The sequence below is a fragment of the Bos indicus genome, chromosome 11 (assembly GCF_029378745.1).
Source record: "Bos indicus isolate NIAB-ARS_2022 breed Sahiwal x Tharparkar chromosome 11, NIAB-ARS_B.indTharparkar_mat_pri_1.0, whole genome shotgun sequence".
Lineage (NCBI taxonomy): Eukaryota > Metazoa > Chordata > Mammalia > Artiodactyla > Bovidae > Bos > Bos indicus.
In genome coordinates, this window is record NC_091770.1 from 27,532,046 (window position 1) to 27,558,671 (window position 26,626).

Consider the following 26,626-nt stretch of genomic DNA (forward strand, 5'->3'; position numbering starts at 1 on the left):
GGCTCCTGACTTCACAGAATTAAGGCCAAGTCCCTATAGTAGCCTCCCAATGCCCTTCTGACCATATCTCCTACTTTTCTCTCCCTCGCTCACTCTGCATTAGCCACCCTGGCTTCCGTGCTACTCCTTGACCTTGCCAGGCCAGCTCCCACATTAGGGCCTTTATACTGCCTGGTCCCTCTTCCTGGAACACTCTTCCCTCATATATCTGCATGCACAGCTAAATCCTTTACTTCCATCAAGACTTTGCTTAAATGTCACCTTGTCAATCTGGTCTACCCTGACTACTCTACTTAAATTTGCAAGTTCTTATCCATAACCCTGGTAATCCTGATTCCCATTACTCTGCTCTTCCCTTTTTTCCCCACTGTTCTTGTCACATTTATCACACGGTTTATTCATTATGCTTATTGTCTACTGTCTGTGACCTTGAGAGCAGGGACCTTTGAATGTAATCAAGATTGCAGAACAGTACCTGGAATATGGCAGGCACTCACTTGGAAGGTATGTGTTTAATGAATAAATGAATAATTTGTTAATTCTAGCTCTGATTAATGGAAAGACAGTTGTGCCATTAACCATTCATCATGGGACAAAAGGGGAAGACCAAGCCTTTTTGTTTATTTGTCTGCTTGTTTTTGTATAGGGCTAGTGAGGAGGACTGATGGGAGAAGAGGGAGTTATAAATGTAGGGAAAAAGAGGATACAAGTTGTACTTTTAGATATATTGAGTTTGAGTTGTTAAGATATTCCTGAGAAAATCTCTCACAGCCAAATGGAAAGGGAGAGCTAGAATTTAGAAGAAAGGCCTGGACTAGAGATGTGGAAATGCAGGACTGGAACTGGCAGTGGAGGGGTGAGAGATGAAGACAGTCATATGAGTGGATGCACTCAATCAGAGGAAGATAAAGAATAAAAGGAGAAGGTGAATAAGGCAAAAACCTGAAGAATATCTACATTGAGAGGGCCAGAGGAAGAAGAGAAGTCAGAGAGGATAGAATGTGAAAACAATCATGGAAGATCAGTAAGCTAATGGAGTCAAAAGTAGCAGAATAGATTAAGTGGTTTAAGGACAGAAAGAGGCCACTTTTTGACAATTAGGAGGTTATTTGTTGAGAGAGTGATTCCAGAGTGGTAAGGACAGAAGCCAATCTACAAAAGCTGGGAGAAAACAAGCAGTGAAAATTAGAGGCAGATAATTCTTCTGAGACGTTTGGCAATGAAAAGAAGGAGCATTGAGACAGAAGTTCTAAGAGGAAATAAAAAAGTGGTTGCTTCTTTGAGCTTTTAGGGAGTGAAGAATGGGATACCAGATTAGCAATAGGTCTGTGGGGCAAAACAAAAGCAATAAATGATGGAGACATTAAGATACAAGAGACAGTCATAACATTTTATAAAGAGAAATAGAATCAGGAGATGGAAGGGTAGGTCAGGGAAGTGTGGGACAGAATGAGTAAAGATAGGGAGATAATCTCAGGAAAGTGGCTCTGAATTTTTTCAGTGAAGTAGGACACATCAGCTAAATGTGAGCAGATCCTGAAATAAGTAGAAGATTGAGAACAGAACGGGTTCAAAGGACTATTGAAATAAAATCTATCTGTGGCAATAGTAGATTTTTAATCCCATGTTCTTATACCTTCTCTAATATGGATTTTCTTACTATGCTTTTAAATTGACATTTATTGAAGACCTTGCATTATTCCTTACTCTTTCTCGCTTACTTAAAAACATTTTCTGGCAGAGGTGAGTACAATTCTAGGATGAATATGCTACTGCTGCTCTTCACCCGCCTCTTCTCTTAAAATGATGGTGACCAAACATTGTTACTATCAAGCTGCTTATTTTGAAATGTACATGTTTCATTCTAAAAAAAAAAACATAACGAAAGGAATTATTTTGGGTGCAGTACTCAACGAAACATCGTATTTGCAGCATAACAGCATAAAATTCTGCATACTCTACATGAAGAATCCATTTTCTACAGAACCCTTAATAAAATAAAAAAGGCAAAGTTTCCTTTATCAGAGGAATAATGTTTTCCCCAGAGGAAAGACAGAGTCTAATCTCATGTGATGATACAGAAGAATACCCAAAGACAGCATATTCCAGATACTTTTTTTTTTTCCTTAAGAAGCACACAAAACACAAGTCTTGTTATATTTTTGTGCTGAACACAGACTGTCTTTAAGGGTATGATTCCCTTAATTTGAAAGGCAATTATGATTACATTTAAATCTGGCTCCACACTAGCTTTTTAATTGTGAGCTCAGGTTTTGGAGTGTCATAGATCTGGTTCAAATCTTGGTTTCACCAGTTGAATTATCTTAGGCAATTTACTTCACCCATCTGGGACTTTGTATACTTAAAGAAGTGGTAATATTAATAGCACTAACCCTATACAATTGCTGTGGGGTTTAAACAAGTTGATGCTTCTAAAGTGCCTGGTAATGAGGATATACTCCATGAAGGTTTGTTTTTATTAACTATTCCTCAAATCTGACCTATGCTATGTTTTCCTATCTCCATCTCTTTTAAACATCTCTTTTCCTCTTTCTACTGGCTGAAACACCTAGCCCAAATGCCATCTCCTGCATGAAACCTTATAAGAAATTCCAATCTGGAAATGAAATCTTTCTCCTGTGAACAGGTTTGTGTTTCAAACTTAGCAAAAAGGGAACCCTCTTACACTGTTGGTGGGAATGCCAACTAGTACAGCCACTATGGAGAACAGTGTGGAGATTCCTTAAAAAACTGGAAATAGAACTGCCATACGACCCAGCAATCCCACTGCTGGGCACACACACCGAGGAAACCAGAACTGAAAGAGACACGTGTACCCCAATGTTCATCACAGCACTGTTTATAATAGCCAGGACATGGAAGCAACCTAGATGTCCATCAGCAGACAAATGGATAAGAAAGCTGTGGTACATATACACAATGGAATATTACTCAGCCATTAAAAAGAATACATTTGAATCAGTTCTAATGAGGTGGATGAAACTGGAGCCTATTATACAGAGTGAAGTAAGCCAGAAAGAAAAACATCAATACAGTATACTAACGCATATATATGGAATTTAGAAAGATGGTAATGATAACCCTGTATGTGAGACAGCAAAAGAGACAGAGATGTATAGAACAGTCTTTTGGACTCTGTGGGAGAGGGAGAGGGTGGGATGATTTGGGAGAATGGCACTGAAACATGTATATTATCATATGTGAAACGAATCGCCAGTCCAGGTTCAATGCATGGGACAGGGTGTTCAGGGCTGGTGCACTGGGATGACCCTGAGGGATGGTATGGGGAAGGAGGTAGGAGGAGGGTTTAGGATGGGGAACACATGTACACCCATGGCATATTCATGGCAATGTATGGCAAAACCACTACAATATTGTAATTAGCCTCCAATTAAAATGAATAAATTTATTTATAAAAAAACCCCCAAAGGGCTGTTAGCAATTACTGACTTCTGTCATGGGTATCTGTGACTAAGTTTCATCCTCCCTGGGACCATAAACCACCTCTATTCATTTTTATATTCTTTAGGCCGTACCACGGCACTCTGTACATTCAAAGTGATGAATGAAATCATCAACAATAAAATTCATAAGAGTAAAAAAATGAAACTATAAAGAACATGAAGAAAATATGGGAACACTGAATTCATCTTAGAAATCACGTGTCTTAAGAAAAAGAATAATACAGTTACTTCATAAAAAATTAAACATTCATATTTCAAAACATATCTGCATTATAAACAGATACAAAATTAAACTAGAAAAAAATCTCAGCCCATATGAAACACTTTAATATTTAATAGAGAATCCCTATACATAAATACAACTTTTAAGTACTATAAATAATAAAAATAGTAAAAAAAAAAAAAAAAAAAAAACTAGACTTTTAAAAACCACTAAATGACTAACTTAGGTTACAAAATACCATGATCTCAGTTTTCTAAAATATGAATGTGAGAGAGAATATCATAAATACCAAAGTAAAAAGACTTAATGGCTTCACATTTTGGTGTATTTCTGGGAGTGACATCATGGTAGGGTAGCATTAAAGCTCTTTATGTTTCTACCATTTTCCTAATATAACTAAAAATGAAATTTACTGCAATGGAATTTACTTTCACAGGACTGAAATCAAACCACTGATGACCTAATCACATCCGTAATGAGCTTCTCCTCCCTGGGAAGACCCCTTTGTAACATCGTATGAAAAGTATGAACTACCTATGTTGAGTGATGTCTGTACTAAGTATAATCGAAAGTTAGAAACCGCTATCACAGTTCCAAAGTGGATAACGGGGATGGTAAGCAAATTTAGATAAATTACCATTTTTTCCTCTAGATTTTAAAGGTCAAGAGTGGAATTTCATGTAGAGAAATTTTCCATGAAAGAGTCCTCAAGTACTCTGCTTCTGAGAGACAAGGCTACTCCCAAAGAAAGCAGAGAGAAGGATGAAGTCACTGGTAAGGGCTTTTATGCTCCACGTGCAGAAACTAGCCTATGTAAAAGCTGGCAGAGAAGTCCTGTCTAATTTAGTCCTGTCTAAATTAAAGATTTCTCAGGTTTGAACATTGCTGGTGGCATTATAAATCAGTATGTTACTTGGCAATGTATATTAAGAGCCACATAAACTTTCAAACCCTTTGGCAGAGTAATTCCACTTCTAGGAATCCATCATAAGGAACCACTACTAGTATGACTATTAGCTTCCCAGGTGGCTTAGTGGTAAGAATCTGCCTGCCAATGCAGGAGCTGCAGGAGACTCAGGTTTGTTCCCTGAGTCAGGAAGATACTCTGGAGAGGAAATGGTAACCCATTCCAGTATTTTTGCCAGGATAATCCCATGGACAGAGGAGCCTGGTGAGTTACAGTCCATGGCACTGCAAAGAGTCGGACATGACTGAGGATGCACACATGAGTACTACTATTTCTAAACTACAGTCCAGTCATTAAATGGAATATTATTTAGCCTTTAAAAAGCAATATGCAGAAACCAAAAATGTGTGCTTATATTAGAAAGGAACTTGAAGAACATATAAACCACATTCGAACTACATCATGGAAACAAACAAAAGTGTATATTAAAAAAAGATACTGGCTTGCATACAGCAAAATGCTAATTTGGAGATGACAACTCTTGCAAGAAGTCTATAAATCCATGTGCATATATGCATCTTCTCAAACAAACACTAAAAATACAATTACTGTGAGATCACAATTTTTTTAATATTAAAAAAATGAGAACCATGTGCTAGGATTAAGAATGGGACAAGGATGCCCATTCTGACCACTCCTATTCAATACAGTACTGAAAATTCTGGCTGTTGCAATAGGCAAGGAAGAGAAACGAAAAGCATGAAGACTAAAAAAAAAAGTAGTCTATTTATTTGCTGATAATGTAATTGTTTATATAGGAAGATTTAAAGAATCCACAAACACCTACTAAGATCTAGTAAATGAACTTATCAAGGTCACAGGATACAAAGTTACTATTAAAAAGCAATTTTGTCTTCACATATTAGCAGAAAACAATCAGCAACAAATTTTTAAAAATTCTACTTGCAATAGGGTTTAAAAGCATATTTAATAAAACATATGCAAGACCGCTACACTAGAAACTAAAAAACACTGTTGAGAGAAATGACAGAAGTTTTAAATAAATGGAAAGATAAAGTAAGTCCACTATCAAAAGACTCAATAAATATTATGAAGACATCAGTTGTTCCTAAATTCACCTATGGACTCAATATAAGCCCAATCAGAATCCTACCAGGTTTTGTTTTTTTTTTTTAATGTAAATTGACAAGTTCATTCTACAATTTATAGGAAAATCAAATCCTCTAGAATATTCAGAGCACTGTTGGAAAAACAAAGTCAGAGGTCTTACACTATCTGACTTCAAAATTCAGCATAAAATTATAGTAATCAAGATAGTATGGTACAGACAAAAAGATCAATGAAATAGAAGAGAGAGCTAGAAATAGATTCACACTTACAGAGTCTTCTATTTTAAACAAAGGCACAAAACAATGGGTAAAGAGAAATTGTGTTTTTGTTATTGTTTTTTAAAACGGTGCTGGAATAACTAAATGTTCACAATGAAGAAAGAAAGTGAACCTTGACCCCTACTTCAAATCATACTAACTTCAGATATATCACTGAATGTAAAAGCTAAAATCATCAAGTTTTAAGAAGAAAACACTGAAGAATAGATTCATGACTTGAGATAGGTGAAAGATTCTTAGCACATACAAAGAAGTAACTTCATATGGAAGAAAAAATGGATAAATTAGACACCAAAATTTCAAAACTTCTGCACATTAATAAGAAAATAAGGAGGTAAGTCACAAACTAGGGCAAAATATTTGTGGAACATATATTTGACAAAGGACTAATAATATACAGAATATGTTTTTAAAATTCTCGTGACTCAATAATAAAAAAAACAACTCAATTAGAAAATGGCTAAATGATATGAACAGAGGGTTCACAGAAGAAGATATACAAATGGCTAAGAAGCACACAAGAAAGTGCTCAATGTCACCAGGGAAATGCAAATTAAAACCACAGAGATACTACCACAGACACAAATACACGAGAATGGCTAACATTAAAAAGACTAATACCAGATGATGGCAAAGAGAACTGTTAGCATTGTTGATGGAAGTGTAAAATGGTACAATTAATTACACTGGAGTACAGTCTAGAAATTTCTAAAAAAAAACTAAACACCTGATTTATGACCCAGCAAATCCTCTCCTAAGTATTTTTCCAAGGTAAGTGAAAATAATACATGTCAACAACAAAAATTATACAAGAATGTTCAAAGTGGCTTTACTCAAAATAGCCAAAAACTTGGAAATAGGCAAAGTTCCTTCAGTAAGGAGAATAAACTATGGAATAATCATACAATGGCACATTATTTAGCAATAAAAAGGAACCAGATACTTGTTCATGTTAAAACATGAATTTAAAAAATCTCTAAATGTTGAAAGAAGCCTTACACAAAAAAGTACAACTGTATGATGTCATTCATATGAAGTTCAAGAAGAGGGAAACTAATCTTTGGTTGAAAAATGTGAACATGTGGTCAGCTCTGAGAGGCTAGGACAGGGATTATGTTAACAAGGATTATGCTAGAATATGGGATTATATTAATCCCAGGGATTATCTGGGAAGGGGTAAAAGAAACATTTTAGGATGATGGTAACGTTTTTCATCTTGATAGAGGTTTGGGTTACCAGATGTAGTATTTATTTGCCAAAATTCAGCTCTTATACACCTAAAATTTAAATGTGTGTGAATTTTACCTCAAAAGACAAAAAGATCAAGAACTACTGAATTCTAGTTAATGATATACATGCCAAAGTATTAGCTGAAAGTGTGCTGATATCTGCAATTTTCTTTAAAATATATATAAAAAAGAAATGGACTAATGGACAAAAAGATGGATAAGTGAAAACACAGGCATAACAAAATATTAATGCTAAAATCTAGGTGAGGGTATATTGGGATTCACTGTAAAAATTTTTTTCAACATTTCTCTATTCTTAAATTTTTTTATAATAAAATATTGGGAGAAAAAAGATATCACTGCTGATGTTGACAGAGTATTCTTTTTTTTTTGTATTTTCTAAGTTTTCTATAATGTTTATAGAAATTTCTAAAATGTTTACAATCTTAAACATTTTAAAAGAAATTAAATTACATTTCTTAAAATAATCAAACATAAATTATTTTAAAACAAGTTAAAAATCTTAGATTCAGTGAAAATTAAAATGTCCACTATTTTTCAACTGTTTAGTTCACTAGAAGTCTTAAGTATGTAGTTGTGTAGCAAGTCACTATTTTTGAACTAATTAAAAACTGTGAACTAATCAAATGTGGTATTAAATTTTTTTCTTTTAATGTCTAATTTTAAACTTTCCCTTGTACTCAAACCTTTCCCTGTGTTAATTAATGTATTCTCATTAAAAGTGTATCATTTCTTAGACTCTATAATAACTAAGCAGGGCAATATTTCTTATGAAATCTGAGAGCTGGCTGTTTACTGAAGGCCTTTATCTTCAGATAAGCATAAGCTTTAAGCCAGGTGCTAGTCATTTGTGTCTTGTTAATTTCCAAAACAAACAGAGGAGAGTGCCATGCAATTTCCATTACACACACTTCACCATTAGGACCAGGGTTTATTAGCTTGACACTGCTCCAGGAATAATGGTTTCATTCCTCACTGAAATAAAATAATGTGCCACACAACTCAGCAATGCGGAACTTCTCAAAAATGTTGTCATGTTAAACACGGTCATATTTTTAAAGTCTCCATTATGTCATAACAAAGGCCATTTGCTGTAGAGAACTCATTGTGAGCACAGAGAATTCCCACAGGGGCCCCAGACTTACCTCATTGCTGTGTCATACGATTCCGGGTGAATACAAGTTTGGTCCAAAGGATTTGGCTTTAGTACAACGTTCACTGCAGTTTTGCTCCTTTTCTTGCCTTGCTTCTCATTTGTGACCTCAACACCTGCTGAAGCTGTTACAGCAACTCCCTGAGTTTGGCCTGCAGATTCAGTTTGCTGACTACTGTAACCATTCAAAACAGAAAATAACAAACTTCTGTAAAGCAATTATCTTTTAATTAAAAAATAAAATAAAATAATACTATGTTTCTGTCATAAAAAAAATAAACACTATGGGGGGATGTGGGAGGGTTAAAGGGTGGGCAGAGGGTTAGAGTCTTTCATTAAAAATGAGCTTACTTCTCTGCCAAACAAATATACACAAACAGCCACCAGATTTTGACCATGCACTTCACAGACATTACCACTTATTTGTTTAAACCTATTAATAGGGCTTTCTGTTACTTAAAGCCCCAAACATTCTTAATTGATTCTGCCCGTGTAATTGGCATTCTAGGAGAGAACAGAGAAAAACAGACGAAAATAAATTAAATGAGGAGGAGAAAGAAAAGGTGATTTCTCAGAGCTGAAAAAAAACACAAGCTCCAAAAAAAAAAACAAAAAAAAAAACACAAGCTCCCCAAAGGAATCTACTGAGTATAAAACAGAATGAATGGGAAAAGAATGACTAGAAAAAGACTCACATTTGACTTATGACAGGGAAACTTTAGAATTTTAAAAATTAAGAGATAAAAATAAAACATTACTTTGAAAGGAACTAGAATCAAACTGGCATCAGTTTTCTCACTGACAAACACAGACACCGGAACATAGTGGAACAATATTTTAAGTCTGAGACAAAATGATTTTGAATCTAGAATTATATACCTAGGCAAACTATAGTCAAGTTAAAATCACTTTCAGACATGTAAGGACTGTGGTATAACCCATATAATATACTCTCTCTGAAAAGCAATTCTTGAGTATGAACTTCAGCAAAAACATTGAGTTCAAGAAAAATGATAATGTGGGCTATAAGAAACAGTGATGAGTACAGGAACCATAAAAATCACTAGGTTAAATAACTGTTCATGAATATTGTAAAAAATGTATAAAAAGAACAGTCTGAAACTAAAATCCCAGATTATCTCACCACAGGACACAGCATTGAAGGGAAGAAGGTTGGGAAGAGACCTTTGGTACTAGTTTTCTCTAGGAGGAGTACAGAGACACCTATTAACTCCAGAGACCAATCCAAATCAAATTTAAAGATAATAACCAGAAGAACAGAAGAAAGATACAAAAGCTGAAATCACTAAGAGGAGATAAAGATGAGTAAGGAAGACAATCTGATTTCGGTGTTGGCCATATGGTGATGTTCATGTGTAGAGTCTTCTCTTGTGTTGTTGGAAGAGAGTGTTTGCTATGACCAGTGCATTCTCTCGGCAAAACTCTATTAGCCTTTGCCCTGCTTCATTCTGTACTCAAAGGCCAAATCTGCCTGATATTCCAGGTGTTTCTTGACTTCCTATTTTTGCATTCCAGTCCCCTGTAATGAAAAGGACATCTTTTTGGGTGTTAGTTCTAAAAGGTCTTGTAGGTCTTCATAGAACTGTTCAACTTCAGCTTCTTCAGCATTACTGGTTGGGGCACAGACTTGGATTACTGTGATAATGAATGGTTTGCCTTAAAAACAAACAGAGATCATTCCGTCATTTTTTGAGATTGCATCCAAGTACTGCATTTTGGACTCTTTTGTTGACTATGATGGCTATCCCATTTCTTCTAAGGGATTCCTGCCCACAGTAGTAGATATAATGGTTATCTGAGTTAAATTCAACCATTCCGGTCCACTTTAGTTCACCGATCCCTAAAATGTTGATGTGCACTCTTGGCATCTCCTGTTTGACCACTTCCAATTTGCCTTGATTCATGGAACTAACATTCCAGGTTCCTATGCAATATTGCTCTTTACAGCATTGGACCTTGCTTCTACCACAAGTCACATCCACAACTGGGTGTTGTTTTTGCTTTGGCTCTGTCCCTTCATTCTTTCTGGAGTTATTTCTCCACTGATCTCCAGTAGCATATTGGGCACCTACCGACCTGGGGAGTTCATCTTTCAGTGTCCTATCTTTTTGCCTTTTCATACTATTTATGGGGTTCTCAAGGCAAGAATATTGAAGGGGTTTGGCCATTCCCTTCTCCAGTGGATCACATTTTGTGAGAACTCTCCACCATGACCCGTCCATCTTGAGTGGCCCTACATGGCATGGCTTAGTTTCATTGAGTTAGACAAGGCTGTGGTCCATACGATCAGATTGGCTAGTTTTCTGTGATTGTGGTTTCAGTCTGCCCTCTGATGACCTCTCTTAGCACCTACTGTCTTACTGGGGTTTCCAAAGAATAGCAAGGAGAGATAATAAAGCTTTCCTCAGTGATCAGTGAAAAGAAATAGAGGAAAATAATAGAATGGGAAAGACTAGAGATCTCTTTAAGAAAATCAGAGATACCAAGGGAACTTTTCATGCAAAGATGGGCACAATAAAGGACAGAAATGGTATGGAACTAACAAAAGCAGAAGATATTAAAAAGAGATGGCAAGAATACACAGAAGAACTATACAAAAAAGATCTTCATGACCCAGATAATCATGATGGTGTGATCACTCACCTAGAGCTAGACATCCTGGAATGCAAACTCAAGTGGGCCTTAGGAAGCATCACTACGAACAAAGCTAGTGGAGGTGATGGAATTCCAGTCGAGCTATTTCAAATCTTGAAAGATGATGCTGTGAAAGTGCTGCACTCAATATGCCAACAAATTTGGAGAACTCAGCAGTGGCCACAGGACTGGAAAAGGTCAGTTTTCATTCCAATCCCAAAGAAAGGCAATGCCAAAGAATGCTCAAACTACTGCACAATTGCACTCATCTCACACGCTAGCAAAATAATGCTCAAAATTCTCCAAGCCAGGCTTCAGCAATACGAGAACCGTGAACTTCCAAATGTTCAAGCTGGATTTAGGAAAGGCAGAGGAACCAGAGTCAAATTGGCAACATACACTGGATCACTGAAAAAGCAAAAGAGTTCCAGAAAAATATCTATTTCTGCTTTACTGACTATGCCAAAGCCTTTGACTGTGTGGGTCACAATAAACTGTGGAAAATGCTGAAAAAGATGGGAATACCAGGCCACCTGACCTGTCTCTTGAGAAATCTGTATGCAGGTCAGGAAGCAACAGTTAGAACTGGACATGGAACAACAGACTGGTTCCAAATAGGAAAAGGAATACATCAAGGCTGTCTATTGTCACCCTGCTTATTTAACTTATATGCAGAGTGCATCATGAGAAATGCTGGGCTGGAGGAAGCACAAGCTAGAATCAAGACTGTTTATAATAGCCAGGACACGGAAGCAACCTAGATGTCCATCAGCAGACAAATGGATAAGAAAGCTGTGGTACATATACACAATGGAATATTACTCAGCCATTAAAAAGAATACATTTGAATCAGTTCTAATGAGGTGGATGAAACTGGAGCCTATTATACAGAGTGAAGTAAGCCAGAAAGAAAAACACCAATACAGTATACTAACGCATATATATGGAATTTAGAAAGATGGTAACAATAACCCTTGTATGCGAGACAGCAAAAGAGACACAGATGTATACAACAGTCTTTTGGACTCTGTGGGAGAGGGAGAGGGTGGGATGATTTGGGAGAATGGCATTGAAACATGTATAATATCATATAAGAAACGAATCGCCAGTCCAGGTTCAATGCAGGATGCTTGGGGCTGGTGCACTGGGATGACCCAGAGGGATGGTATGGGGAGGGAGGTGGGAAGGGGGTTCAGGATGGGGAGCACATGTACACCTGTGGCGGATTCATGTTGATGTATGGCAAAACCAGAAGCATAAAGCAGAGACATTAACTTGCCAACAAAGGTCCATCTAGTCAAGGCTATGGTTTTTCCTGTGGTCATGTATGGATGTGAGAGTTGGACTGTGAAGAAGGCTGAGCGCCGAAGAATTGATGCTTTTGAACTGTGGTGTTGGAGAAGACTCTTGAGAGTCCCTTGGACTGCAGGGAGATCCAACCAGTCCATTCTGAAGGAGATCAGCCCTGGGATTTCTTTGGAAGGAATGATGCTAAAGCTGAAACTCTAGTACTTTGGCCACCTCATGCGAAGAGTTGACTCACTGGAAAAGACTCTGATGCTGGGAGGTATTGGGGGCAAGAGGATAAGGGAACGACAGAGGACGAGATGGCTGGATGGCATCACTGACTTGACGGACGTGAGTCTGAGTGAACTCTGGGAGTTGGTGATGGACAGGGAGGCCTGGCGTGCTGCGATTCATGGGGTTGCAGAGTCGGACACGACTGAGCGACTGATCTGATCTGATCTGATGGTAAAATCAATAAAATACTGTAAAGTAATAAGCCTCCAATTAAAATAAATAAATTTAAATTAAAAAAAATTTTTTAAAGCACTAAAACTAAAAAAAATGTATGTAGAGAAAAATTTCTAAAAGGTGAAATACAAGTTGATAGTAAGCACAAATAAAACAAAAAATTATTAGCCAAAAAAAAAAAAAGACTGCCAGGAGAAATATCAATACCCTCAGATATGCAGATGACATCACCCTTATGGCAGAAAGTGAAGAACTAAAGAGCTTTTTGATGAAAGTGAAAGAGGAGAATGAAAAAGTTGGCTTAAATTCAGAAAACTAAGATCATGGCACCTGTTCCCATCACTTCATGGCAAACAGATGGGGAAACAGTGGAAACAGTGTCAGACATTATTTTTGGGGGCTCCAAAATCACTGCAGATGGTGACTGCAGCCATGAAATTAAAAGACACTCCTTGGAAGGAAAGTTATGACCAACCTAGATAGCATATTAAAAAGCAGAGACATTACTTTGTCAACAAAGGTTTGTCTAGTCAAGACTACTGGTTTTTCCAGTAGTCATGTATGGATGTGAGAGTTGGACTGTAAAGAATGCTGAGCACTGAAGAATCAATGCTTTTGAACTGTGGTGTTGGAGAAGACTCTTGAGAGTCCCTTGGACTGCAAGGAGATCCAACCAGTCCATCTAAAGCAGATCAGTCCTGGGTGTTCATTGGAAGGACTGATGCTGAAGCTGAAACTCCAATACTTTGGCCACCTGATGGGAAGAGCTGACTCATCTGAAAAGTCCCTGATGCTGGGAAAGATTGAGGGCAGGAGGAAAAGGGGACAACAGAGGATGAGATGGTTAGATGGCATCACCAACTCAATGGACATGAGTTTGGGTAAATTCCAGGAGTTGGTGATGGACAGGAAGCCAGGGCAGTCATGGGGTTGCAAAGAGTCGGACACGACTGAGCAACTGAACTGAAGTGAAGGAAGACAAGGAGAAAAACAGGAAGGAGCCCTGTTAACTGACAAATGTAACAAACTGCATGAAAAAAAAAGAATCAGGAGGCATGAAGAGAAAATATAAAAGATGGAAGTTCAAACATATCAATAAGCATAACTTTGAATGGATTAAGATTAAGCAAAAACAGAAAATCTATGAGTCATATAAAAAACTGAACATCATAGAAAGTTTGAAAATAAAAAATACCAAGCATATTCTGAAAAGGCAGATACGGCAACAACGTTAGCAAACAAAATAGATTTGAAAATAAAAGCACTCAATAAGATAGCAGTAGTCATTCTGAATAAATGCATGACCCATCAAGGAAATATAATAGTGGTGAATCTTCAAGTCCTTCATTACCAGTTGAAAACAACTACGGCTTTGAAATAACCCAAATGTTCAACAGAGCACTGATTAGATTAAATTACAGTCCATTTATAAATTAAATACTGTGCTGGCATATATAAAGAATGATATAAGTCAATAAGTAATATGTGGAAAGAGATCCAAGATATATTACTGAAACAAAACAAGTTTCAACTAGTTGTATACCATAAGTTGTTCTGTATGCATTTAAAAATAATAGACACATATATATAAGCTTATATAAGTATACATTTAGTTTTGGAAGCAATAATAAGAAACTATTTTGAAGGGACAAGTTGGGGTACACTTTTCACTTTATTCTTTTTTATACTGTTTGAATTTACTAACCAAGTGCTTTACTGGTTAATTAATCGATTTTTCCCACTATATGAAGTGTCACCTTTATCATAAATTAAATTCCCTCTGTGTTTTAGTGTATTGCAGACTCTATTCTGTTCTACCTATTTCTACATCAAACCCAAACTGTTTTAATTACTATGGCTTCAAAATATATTCTGCTTTTCAGAGGGGCTGGTTTTCCCTCAGTCTTTTCCAGAAAAAAATAAATGATTATAACTTTTGTGTCAGAAGAAAAAAATACACAATGAACGAATCAAGTAGTTCCAAAGCTGCTGCTGCTAAGTCGCTTCAGTCGCGTCCAACTCTGTGCGACCCCAGAGCAGCAAATGCATAAAAGCCAGTCTTTTATGACTACAAAATGCTAAGACGTTCACCCAATTTCTTTGCTTTTTGTGCTACCAGGATTAGAAAGCAAGAATTTAGCTCTTAGTTTACACATCTGCTAATTAATGCCTTGGCCCGTTTTCATTGAGGAAGAAGCAGGGAAACTCAATTATGCTGCCCACCCCCCCTTTTTTTTGGCCACACCCCCAAGGCATGCGGAACTCCACTGACCAGGAATGGACTTTGTGGCCCTTGGAGTAGCAGCACATTGTCTTAACCACTGGACCACCAGGGAAGTCCCTCAACTATGCTTAGGGGAACAGCTGTCACTCTGAAGTGGTCATTGCAAAGTCTTCTTTGTAGCCTCATCTTGTGCCAGTCCTTCCACTTGTGGTGCTCCGATCACATTGGCCTTAGCTTCTTTTCCTAAATGCACCAAAGTGGTCCTGCCTCAGGCTGCTGCACACATACTGTCTGCTCTGCTTGAATGCCTTCCTTCTGATCCCTATGTGACTGGCTCCTTCATTTCATTCAAAACTTGGCTCAAATAACTTTTCAGTAAATAACTCATATAAAGCAGTTTATTGCTCCCTAAGATACCGTCATATTGCTTTGTTTTAATTTTTATAACACTTATCTGAAACTGTTTTACTAGTTTATTTATTGTCTGTCTCATTTATTAAAACTTAACTCCATGAGGCCAGTGAATTTGTTCATTTGTTCACTGCTGTATTCCCAATGCCTAGTAAAGATTAAGATAGTCTACACGTATTGAATGAAAGAATGAAGAAATGAACAGCTAGGATTTATGCCAGTGAGAAGGATGGGTAACAGTACAAAAGTAGGTTTATATTAGAAACGACAGTGTACACTTTAATAATCACCTGCAAAATGTTCGAATATAATCCTGGTTGACTCTGATGAAACCAGCACATTGTTGGAAAGATTTTGGACCCAGCCCTTTCACTTTCTTCAGCTGTTCTCGGTTGATGAATGGCCCATTTTTCTCACGCCATTCAATAATATTTTTGGCTCGGTTGGCATTGAGTCCAGCAATATGCCTAAAAAAATAAACAAAATGAGTAACGTGGCCAGTATAATTGTTCTAAGAGAACTGAAAGAAAAGATGGCATGTAAAGAAACATAAAAGCAATTGCAATTATATCTTTCATATGTCTCTAAGTTCAGTTAATCAAAGGTGGGTTATGTCAAAAAGACAAAGGGGAAACAGTTTTCCAAGAGGAGTGAAGGACAGTAGGAAGCAAAACAGTGACAAAACCAGGGCTGTCATAAAGATGCTGGCAAACTGGGGAACAGAGGTGGAAGAACACTACTTTTCCTACAGTATTTCTACACTAGTTACACTACTTGTATTTCTAAGGCAAGTAATAATTCTGCCTATTCCCAGTTAGCTTACAAAGTGATTCAGGAGCAGAAGTTACCATAGCTACAGTTGCGTTGTACTATCTTATTTTTTGTCAGCCTGTTCTCCTCAGTAAAGACTTAAATGGTGGAAAGGCACTTATCCATGATAAAAAATACTCTGTCATTAGGTAGTTGATTTGATGTTAATTAGAGAATCTGAATTCTATTATAGAATTCCATATATTGAATTATGGAATGTTTATTACTATGGTAGAAAGTTGCTCTTGTGTAGTTGCTAAGTTGTGTCTGACTCTTTGTGACCTCATGGACTGTGTAGCCTGTGAGGATCCTCTGTCCATGAGATTTCTCAGGCAAGAATTCTAGAGTAGGTTGCTATTTCCTTCTTCAGTGGATCTTCCCAATACAGGGATTGAACTCGCCTCTCCTGCTAGGCAGGTGGGTTCTCGACCATTGAGCCACCAGGGAGGCAACACCTTAAAATGCAAGGGATTATTTTCTGCTGTTCTAATTTCAAAGCAGAAGGATCTAGATTTTTTCCCAGAGGTCCAGAATTTCCAGACTTGTATAATAAATGTAAGATTAGGAACAAAAGAACAGCTCTTCTGTAACCCCAGGGGGAAAAAACAGCATGTAAGTCATGATAATAGTATTAATATGATGAAGATTTTGATATGTAACTTGAGGAATCAAGGTAAAAATATGGTAACCATATACCGTGTTCCCTCAGAATTTATCTTCTGGTAATGGCCAGCTTTGACAGATGTAAGCAAGAGACTGAACTAGTGAAAAATATCTACCTATTTATTATGTGATGGGAAATGGCTCTTTTCCATGTTAACCTTATTTAAATTCTATTAGTGACTCAATGGAGAAGGCAATGTCATCCCACTCCAGTACTCTTGCCTGGAAAATCCCACGGGCGGAGAGGCCTGATAGGCTGTAGTCCATGGAGTTGCTAAGAGTTGTACACGACTGAGTGACTTCATTTTCACCTTTCACTTTCATGCATTGGAGAAGGAAATGGCAACCCACTCCAGTGCTCTTGCCTGGAGAATCACAGGGACGGGGGAGCCTGGTGGGCTGCCGTCTATGAGGTCACACAGTTGGACACGACTGAAATAACTTAGCAGCAGCAGCAGCAGTGACTCAACAGTTATCATATGCTCTTCACTTTAGATTTTCAGTATTAAAAATTATAATATATATGAATTGTTATGATTATTTTCTTAAATGATGTCTTCCTCCCTGACTGATTACTTAAAGCAATGTATGAACTGATCAATTTTCTATACTTGGCAACTTCACACGTATCCCCTTGTTCTAACTGAGTTTGGACAGTCAGTAAAGAAACTCAAGATTCTGTAATCTTCAGCCACAGACTTCCTGTCTCACCTTAACAAAACTTCTGAACAGATGTTAATATCCACTCCCACAAAACTGACACATTCTTCTACAACACTGTCCAGTGTTGCCTTGAGCAGAGTCTGAGATACATCGTGCTGAAAAGAAAGATCAAACATCAGTCAAAAGTAAAGAACGTGGAATTCTTGGACTATTCCATTACTTTGCCTGTATTACAGGTAGCAGGCTAAGACACAGCAAAGTCAATTTGTTCATTTCTCTTAAACACTGTTTGCTGATGTAACTGACTTAAACTTTAGGAATCTGTGTTTCATACTCTCTACTTAAACACTTGAGTACAACAGCACCAGTATTTTTCCTTTAGCTTGCCATAAAAATTACCTCTCGAGTTCGTTAAAACACAGGTTGCTGGGCCCCACACCAAGAGTCTTTGATTCAGTAGGTCTGGGTTGGGGCCTGAGAATTTACATTCCAACAAGCTCTGCAGTACTGCTGCTGCTGGTTCTGGGAGCACACTGAGCCAATGCTGGTTACTATTATTGGCCCGCCACCTTGAAGTCTTGTCTTCACTTGCATGTGTATTATGACCCTTTGTTCTTAAGAGAAGAGTGAAGAGGAAGGAGAACATGAATATTCAGTAAGTTTGACAGTAAACCGAACTCTCATATTTCATGAAATTGAAGAGCCTATTGCTTATAAGTCTTTTTTTCAAAAAAAAAAAAAAGAAAAAGATGTCCTTTTCATCATAGGGGACTGGAATGCAAAAGGAGGAAGTCAAGAGATACCTAGAATAATAGGCAAGTTTGGTCTTGGAGTACAAAAAGAAGCAGGGCAAAGGCTAACAGAGTTTTGCCAAAAGAACACACTGGTCACAGCAAACATCCTCTTCCAACAAGATAAAAGAAGACTCTACACATGGACATCACCAGATGGTCAATCCTGAAATCAGATTGATTATATTCTTTGCAGCCGAAGATGGAGAAGCTCTATACAGTCAGCAAAAGCAAGATCAGGAGCTGATTGTGGCTCAGATCATGAACTCTGTATTGTAAAATTCAGACTTAAATTGAAGAAAGTACGGAAAACTACTAGACCATTCAGGTATCATCTAAATCAAATCCCTTACGATTATACAGTGGAAGTGAGAAATAGATTCAAAGGATTAGACCTGATAGAAAGAGTGCCTGAAGAACTATGGATGGAGGTTTGTAACATTATACAGGCGGTGGTGATCAAGACCATCCCCAAGAAAAAGAAATGCAAAAAGGCAAAATGTCTGACCAGGCCTTACAAATAGCTGAGAAAAGAGAAGAAAAAGGCAAAGGAGAAAAGGAAAGATAAACCCATCAGAATGCAGAGTTGCAAAGAATAGCAAGGAGAGATAAGAAAGCCTTCCTCGGTGATCAACGCAAAGAAATAGAGGAAAACAATAGAATGGGAAAGACTAGAGATTTTTTCAAGAAAATGAGAGATACCATGGGAACATTTCATGCAAAGATAGGTACGATAAAGGACAGAAACGGTATGGACCTAATAGAAGCAGAAGATATTAAGAAGAGGTGGCAATAATATATAGAAAAACTATACAAAAAAGATCTTTATGACCCAGATAGCCACAATAGTGTGATCACTCCCCCAGAGCCAGACATCCTGGAGTGTGAAGTCAAGTGGGCCTTAGGAAGCATCACTATGAACAAAGCTAGTGGGGTGATGGAATTCCAGTTGAGCTATTTCAAATCCTAAAAGATGATGCTGTGAAAGTGCTGCACTCAATATGTCAGCAAATTTGGAAAGTTCAGCAGTGGCCACATGACTGGAAAAGGTCAGTTTTCATTCTAATCCCAAAGAAAGGCAATGCCAAAAAATGTTCAAACTACCACACAACTGCACTCATCTCACATGCTAGCAAAGTGATGCTCAAAATTCTCCAAGCCAAGCTTCAATAGTACGTGAACTGAGAACTTCCAGATGTTCAAGCTGGATCTAGAAAAGGCAGAGGAACCAGAAATCAAATTGCCAACATCCGCTGGATCACTGAAAAAGCAAGAGAGTTCCAGAAAAATATCTATTTCTGCTTTACTGACTATGCCAAAGCCTCTGACTGTATGGATCACAATAAACTGTGGAAAATTTTTCAAGAGATGGGATACCAGACCACCTGACCTGCCTCTTGAGAAACCCATATGCAGGTCAGGAGGCAACAGTTGGAACTGGACATGGAACAATAGACTGGTTCCAAATAGGAAAAGGAGTGTGTCAAGCCTGTCTATTGTCACCCTGCTTATTTAACTTATATGCAGAGTACATCATGGGAAACGCTGGGCTGGAAGAAGCACAAGCTGGAATCCAGATTGCCGGGAGAAATATCAATAACCTCAGATATGCAGATGACACCACCCTTATGGCAGAAAGTGAAGAGGAACTAAAAAGCCTGTTGATGAAAGTGAAAGAGGAGAGTCAAAAAGCTGGTTTGAAGCTCAGCATTCAGAAAACTAAGATCATGGTATCTGGCTCCATCACTTCATGGGAAATAGATGGGGAAACAGTGGAAACAGTGTCAGACTTTATTTTTCTGGGCTCCAAAATCACTACAGATGGGATTGCAGCCATGAAATTAAAAGACGCTTACTCCTTGGAAGGAAAGTTATGATCAACCTAGATAGCATATTCAAAAGCAGAGACATTACTTTGCCAACAAAGGTCCGTCTAGTCAAGGCTATGGTTTTTCCAGTGGTCATGTATGGATGTGAGAGTTGGACTGTGAAGAAAGCTGAGCGCCGAAGAATTGATGCTTTTGAACTGTGGTGTTGGAGAAAACTCTTGCGAGTCCCTTGGACTGCAAGGAGATCCAACCAGTCCCTTCTGAAGAAGATCAGCCCTGGGATTTCTTTGGAAGGACTGATGCTAAAGCTGAAACTCCAGTACTTTGGCCACCTCATGAGAAGAGTTGACTCATTGGAAAAGACTCTGATGCTGGGAGGGATTGGGGGCAGGAGGAGAAGGGGATGACAGAGTATGAGATGGCTGGATGGCATCACTGACTCGATGGATGTGAGTCTGAGTGAACTCCGGGAGTTTGTGATGGACAGGGAGGCCTGGCGTGCTGCGATTCATGAGGTCGCAAAGAATCGGACACGACTGGGCGACTGAACTGAACTGAACTGACTGAACTTCAAATTTAGAAAAAAATAAAAAACCCTGCAGGAGTAGTACAAAGGATCTCCTCATAGCCTCTTTTCAAACAAATACTTCAGTGTGCATTTCCAAATAAAAGGACACTGTATTATATACCACTGTATTAATATGATAAATAAAATCAGGTAAGTCATCAGCAACATAATATTATCTAATGGGCCTCCATGGTGGCTCAGTAGTAAAGAATCCACCTGCAACGCAAGAGACTTGGGTTCTATCTCTGGGTCGGGAAGATCCCCTGGAGAAGCAAATGGCAACCCAGTACAGTATTCTTGCCTGGAAAATCCCATGGCCAGAAGAGCCTGGCAGGCCACAGTCTATGGGGTCACAAAGAGTTGGACACGACTTAGTGACTAAACAACAACAATACTATCTAATGCATAGGCCAAACTCAAATTTCATCAAATGTCCCAATTCTACTTAACAGCATTTTCTTCCCAATCCAGAATTGAATCCAGGGCCACACACTGCATTTGAGTTGTCTTATAATTTTATACTCTGTGCTAGGCAGCTTCCAAGATGGTTCCCAGTGATCGCCAACTCCTGGTATTCTTGCACTGTGTATCCTATCTCTTTGAGTATAGAATTCACTGATGATTCTTGCCTCTATCAATGGACATGTTCATTCAGTTGTGTCCGACTCTTTGCGACCCCATGGACTACAGCCTACCAGGCTCCTCTGTCTATGGGATTTTCCAGGCAAGAATACTGGAGTGGGTTGCCATTTCCCTCTCCAGGGGATCTTCCCAATCCAGGGATTGAACCCAGGTCTCCTGCACTGCAGGCAGACTCTACCATCTGAGCCACCAGGGAAGCCCAAGATTATTTACCACCTCCAATTACCTCTTTCTGTGAAAAAGTATTTATCTTGACTCAATCAAAATTTAAAAGAATAGACTCAATAGTATACCACATAGGCTCACCGTCTTCATGTGTTCTGGACTGGAACAAATTTATGAACATCTTATACTACCCATGAAATCTTTCTGAATGTTTTTATTTGAGGGTTAAAACCCCTTGTATATAAATATAAATTAAAAAGTGTTTAATTTTATCATAAGCAGTAAGGATAAGTATTATATTGAGGAGCTATTATTTTCAATTATGTTTTACTGTATAGAGTGACATATACATATATGCAAACAGATGTGTGATGAGTATCTTGATCATGGTATAAAATATATTTCCTACTGTGTATCATGATCAAAAGGTATAAAAAGTAATGGGCTAAGCCAATATCACCAGTCTCATTCCACTTATCCAGTTACAGGAAATAAAATGTGAGGGTATATCTTCTGAGGCTTTCAGAAAGAGACATCCCTCTCAAATATAGACCCATGTCTTTTCTTCTTTTCATTCAAGTATGCCTCCTGCAGCTGGAGTAAGCATTATCTTATGTCACCAGGACTGGCTTGAGGATCAAGCTGTCTCCCTGAGTATGGCAGGTAACACATCTGCAAAGACTCTGGATCTTCCTGAAATCCTGTATTAACCAGTTCTGGATTTCCTGCCCACTCTGCCCCCGTCCCAACACACACAATGACCTTCTAGCAATGACATTCCCTTATTGTTTAATAAAAGAATAATAAATTTCCTTATTGTTCAAGTCACTTGGAGTTGGGATCTCTGATGTTTTTCTAGTTGAAGCAGTCATTTTATTTAGGGGCTTGAAGTCTAGTGGCAAGACTAAACAAACAAAAACAACTAACAATAACCATACTACCAAAGTCCTTGAGATTTTACTGTCAGGCACTGTTATAAGGCTTTTATAATACTATCTAATTTAATCTTCACAACAATTGTAAAAAGTTTGTGCATAATTTCACAGAATTTATTCTAAGGAAATAGCAAGACTATTGTTCAAAGGTATGTACGTATGTGTGTGTACAACCTAAAAAGTCACCCAGAAGGTACTGATACAAATAAATGATGAAATAACCACAACATGAATTATTATGAAGTCATTACAAAGCATAAGGCAGAATAGCTATTTTTTTAAAAAGTCCTTTAAAAAAATTTTACAAGGCTAATGCTCTTAAAAAAAAAAAAAAAAAAGGGTATGTCCAAGATAACAACATACTAGGTTGAAATACTTTTTAAATCCCTCTAGCAGTTAGACTCATGTAATAAAAATTTTTGCTGTCATCTATAATCCTGGATTTTGCCTACATTCTTCCCCAACTATTTGCTTACAAAAGTACTAAAGAGTTAATAGTATTTTCTAAAAGTAAAAATCATATATGATTAGGGGAGGGAATACTGAACAGAGTTCCACATTGTCCTCATAATAGTGTCTTTGACATTAAATCAGAGGCATTGATATCTGTCATTCTAAAAACATTTTCTAAGCAACTACTATGTACCAGACACTGTGTTAGCTGTGCTCAGTATTGAAAGTATAGTAAAAACCATATGAACTTCAAGTCTTCAAGAAGCTCAGTTTACATCTGCTGAAAGCTGGGCTGTGACATACCACTCTACTGGTGGCCATGAGTATTAGAGGCAGGAGGATCCCAGGACTGATTGTGCTAATCGTCAAGGACTTGATGCCGCTCGCTGTGGCCTGCGGCTCCCGGGCCGGTAGTGCCGCTCTTGGTCGCGCTGACTCGCAGTGTGGAACCGCGGGTCACGGGTGCTCTTCTCCGGCCACAGATTAGCCAAGCGCCGCCGAGGCCATCGGCCCCGAGCCTCCGCCATGGACTTCGAGGACGATTATACACACTCTGCTTGCAGAAATACTTATCAGAGCTTTAATGGAATGGATCATGATTATGGCCCTGGATCTTACAGAGGGATGGATCGTGACTATGGCCATGGATCCTATGGGGGTCAAAGATCCATGGACTCCTACTTAAACCAGTCATATGGCATGGACAATCACAGTGGTGGTGGTGGTGGGGGTAGCAGCCTATGAGTGATTTTGGAAGCATTCATAGACCTGGAATTGTTGTTGACTATCAAAATAAATCCACCAATGTGACAGTTGCTGCTGCAAGAGGAATAAAGAGAAAAATGATATAACCATTTAATAAGCCTGGTGGAACCTTTATCAAGAAACCCAAGCTAGCAAAACCTGTGGAGAAGATGAGCCTCAGCAAATCACCCACAAAAACTGATCCTAAAAATGAAGAAGAAGAAAAGCGGCGAATTGAAGCTCGGAGAGAGAAACAAAGATGCAGAAGAGAAAAAAACAGTGAGAAATATGGAGATGGATACAGAATGGCATTCACATGTTCATTTTGTAAATTTTGAACATTTGAAGAAAAAGATATTGAACTCCATCTGGAAAGTCCTTCACATCAGGAAACATTAGATCATATTCAAAAACAAACCAAATATGATAAAGTGGTTATGGAGTTTTTGCATGAATGTATGGTAAATAAATTCAAGAAAACATCTATTCGTAAGCAACAGACAAATAATCAAACAGAGGCAGTCAAAATAATAGAAAAGGATGTTATGGAAGGTGTTACTGCAGATGATCACATGATGAAAGTAGAGACTCTTCACTGCGGTGCTTGCAGTGTGTATATCCCTGCTTTATATAGCTCAGTTCAGCAGCACTTAGAATCTCCTGATCATATCAAAGGAAAGCAGGCTTATAAGGAACAAATAAAAAGAGAGAGTGTCTTGACTGCTACAAGCATTTTAAATAATCCAATAGTGAAGGCATGATACGAACGTTTTATTAAGGGTGAGAATCCCTTTGAAATTCAAGATCATTCTCAAGATCAACAAATAGAAGGAGATGAGGAGGAAAAGGGAAAGATTGACGAACCTGTGGAAGAAGAGGAGGAAGAAGAGGAGGAAGTGGGGGAAGTAGAGGAAGCAGAGAAAGTAGGGGAAGGTGGAGGAGTGGAAGGAGTGGGGGATACAGAGGAAGGAGGGGATGTAGAAGGAGAGGGGGAAGTGGGGGCAGTGGGGGAAGGAGAGGGAGAAGGGGAGGGGGTAGGGGAAGTAGAGGAAGAAGAAGCAAAGGAAGAGCCTGTCGGCTTTTCTGTTGAGCAAGCAGAAGAAAATTAAATATAAGGTATTAGGCAGTTTTAAAAGAAGCTTTAAATTTTGTCCCAATGTGGAAAAGGGTAAGAATTTCAGTAGTTTAAAATATGAGAGTTAACACCCATGTTGCATGCATTCCACACATTACAATTTGTTTTATATAATTTCTAAATGTTTGGCATTTGTTTAGTAAAATGAAGGTAAGACTATTTTCATTTAGTTTTTATAGCTACCTAACTTAGTTTCAAGAAATTGAATTTTTAAGCTTAATTTTTATTACTTTATTGGTGTTGAGGATAACAGATGTGTATTGTTAGTATGTCTGTTCTAATCATTTGAACTTAAATGCTGCTCTTGGTAGTATATATTCAAGTGTGCATTAATGTTTTGAATACTTACCCTAGAACAGATAAGTTGGGCAAGTATTTTGTGCTCTGTGTATTTTTTTAGTGCATTGGACACTGAATATAGTAATTTGCGTTAAGATACGCTTAAAGGCTTTTTGTGACCATGTTTCCCTTTGTAGCAATAAAATGTTTTTTACAAAATTTCAAAAAAAAAAAAAAAAAAAGGACTTGATGCCAGGAAAGATGAATTGTTCTATTTTTTTTTAAAGTTACCTTATTCTGAATTCCAGGGCAAGTTATTTCAATTTTATAAACAGACTGTTTCAAATTCAAAGAAATATTGTTTGGGTCATTAGAATTTTACCTAAAATTTACAGGATTTTTAAAAAGGAATATAAGCAGTCATTTATACTCGTCAGCTTTTTTTGAGGTCAGAATCCACATTGTTATTATTGCTCTACCACAAACTTCTAAAGAATTGCTGATCTAAACTGCTCTTTTTTTTTTTTTTTTTAATTTGGTCCTAAGCACTAAAATTATCTCACAATTATTTCAAAAAATCCTCTCAGATGGAACACTGTCTGTAGACTACAGCAACAAAATTTCACTTTGCATATTCCATATACCCTTTAGGTTTATTCCCAAGTGGTTTTCTGATGCACCATTCTTGAGTATTTTCTTTAGCAATTATCATTCACTCATGTCCCTTCTTGTTTCTTATTATTGTCAAAATGCAAAATGCACTTAGAAACTAAAAACGTAAAAACCTTTACGGGAAAAGTCTAGCCAATTTCTAATAAGGCAAGTTCATTTCCTCATCTTACATCTACTTTTCTTTGGTTGACATGTGACAGTTTAAAAGTCATCCAGAAATGTGTGGGTTGAGTGACCCATAAAAGACAGAACTGACAGAAGAATGGAAAACATTTGAGAAAACAGAAAATGTGTTATTTAACAGTAGTTCCTCCTACAATTCTTCGAATCTAGTATACAAGAGGTCTTTCTATACTTCCTTTAAAGACTAAGACAATGTTCAGCACCATAGAAATACTGTATGTAACACTGTTTTACTAAAAGTAAAAATCAGATAATTTAGGGGAGGGAATACTGAACAAAGTTCCATATTTTCCTCATAGTATCTTTTTAAAACCTTGTATGTTCTCTACTGGATCATACATATTTACATGTAACAGACAAATACTCTTGAAAAGTCTTGAAAAAGACTTTAAAAATATTTCTTCATAAGCAGATTCTTTTGAAAACAGATACTAACACTAGCAGAACATCTTTGTTTTTTTAAATGAATAAACCATAGGTACAATGAACAACTCACTGTGCCTATGGGGCTCTGGGATTAAGATGGCAAAAGGCATTTCAGCACGGAAGGTACTTTTCTAAAAGATCTGGAAACAAATTAAAGAACAGCCAGTGGTTGTAATGGGAAAAAACAGCCTAGAAA

At 37.7% G+C, this 26,626-nt stretch overlaps 1 protein-coding gene and 1 pseudogene across 3 annotated transcripts in view; one reads left to right on the top strand and one right to left on the bottom strand.

Annotated features, from left to right (window-relative positions):
* SRBD1 (S1 RNA binding domain 1) overlaps positions 1-26,626 on the bottom strand; it is a 245,303-nt gene that overhangs the window by 15,173 nt on the left and 203,504 nt on the right. For 2 of the 3 annotated variants that reach the window (XM_019970089.2, XM_070798591.1), the window contains 3 exons: positions 17,657-17,763; positions 15,763-15,939; positions 8,420-8,602 (listed from right to left, as the gene is read on the bottom strand). In XM_019970089.2, coding sequence (XP_019825648.2) covers positions 8,420-8,602; positions 15,763-15,939; positions 17,657-17,763 — 467 coding nt within the window. The remainder of the gene's footprint in view (positions 1-8,419; positions 8,603-15,762; positions 15,940-17,656; positions 17,764-26,626) is intronic. The other variant, XM_019970090.2, reaches the window with a different exon arrangement.
* Positions 23,380-25,368, top strand: LOC109566042 (DBIRD complex subunit ZNF326-like; annotated as a pseudogene).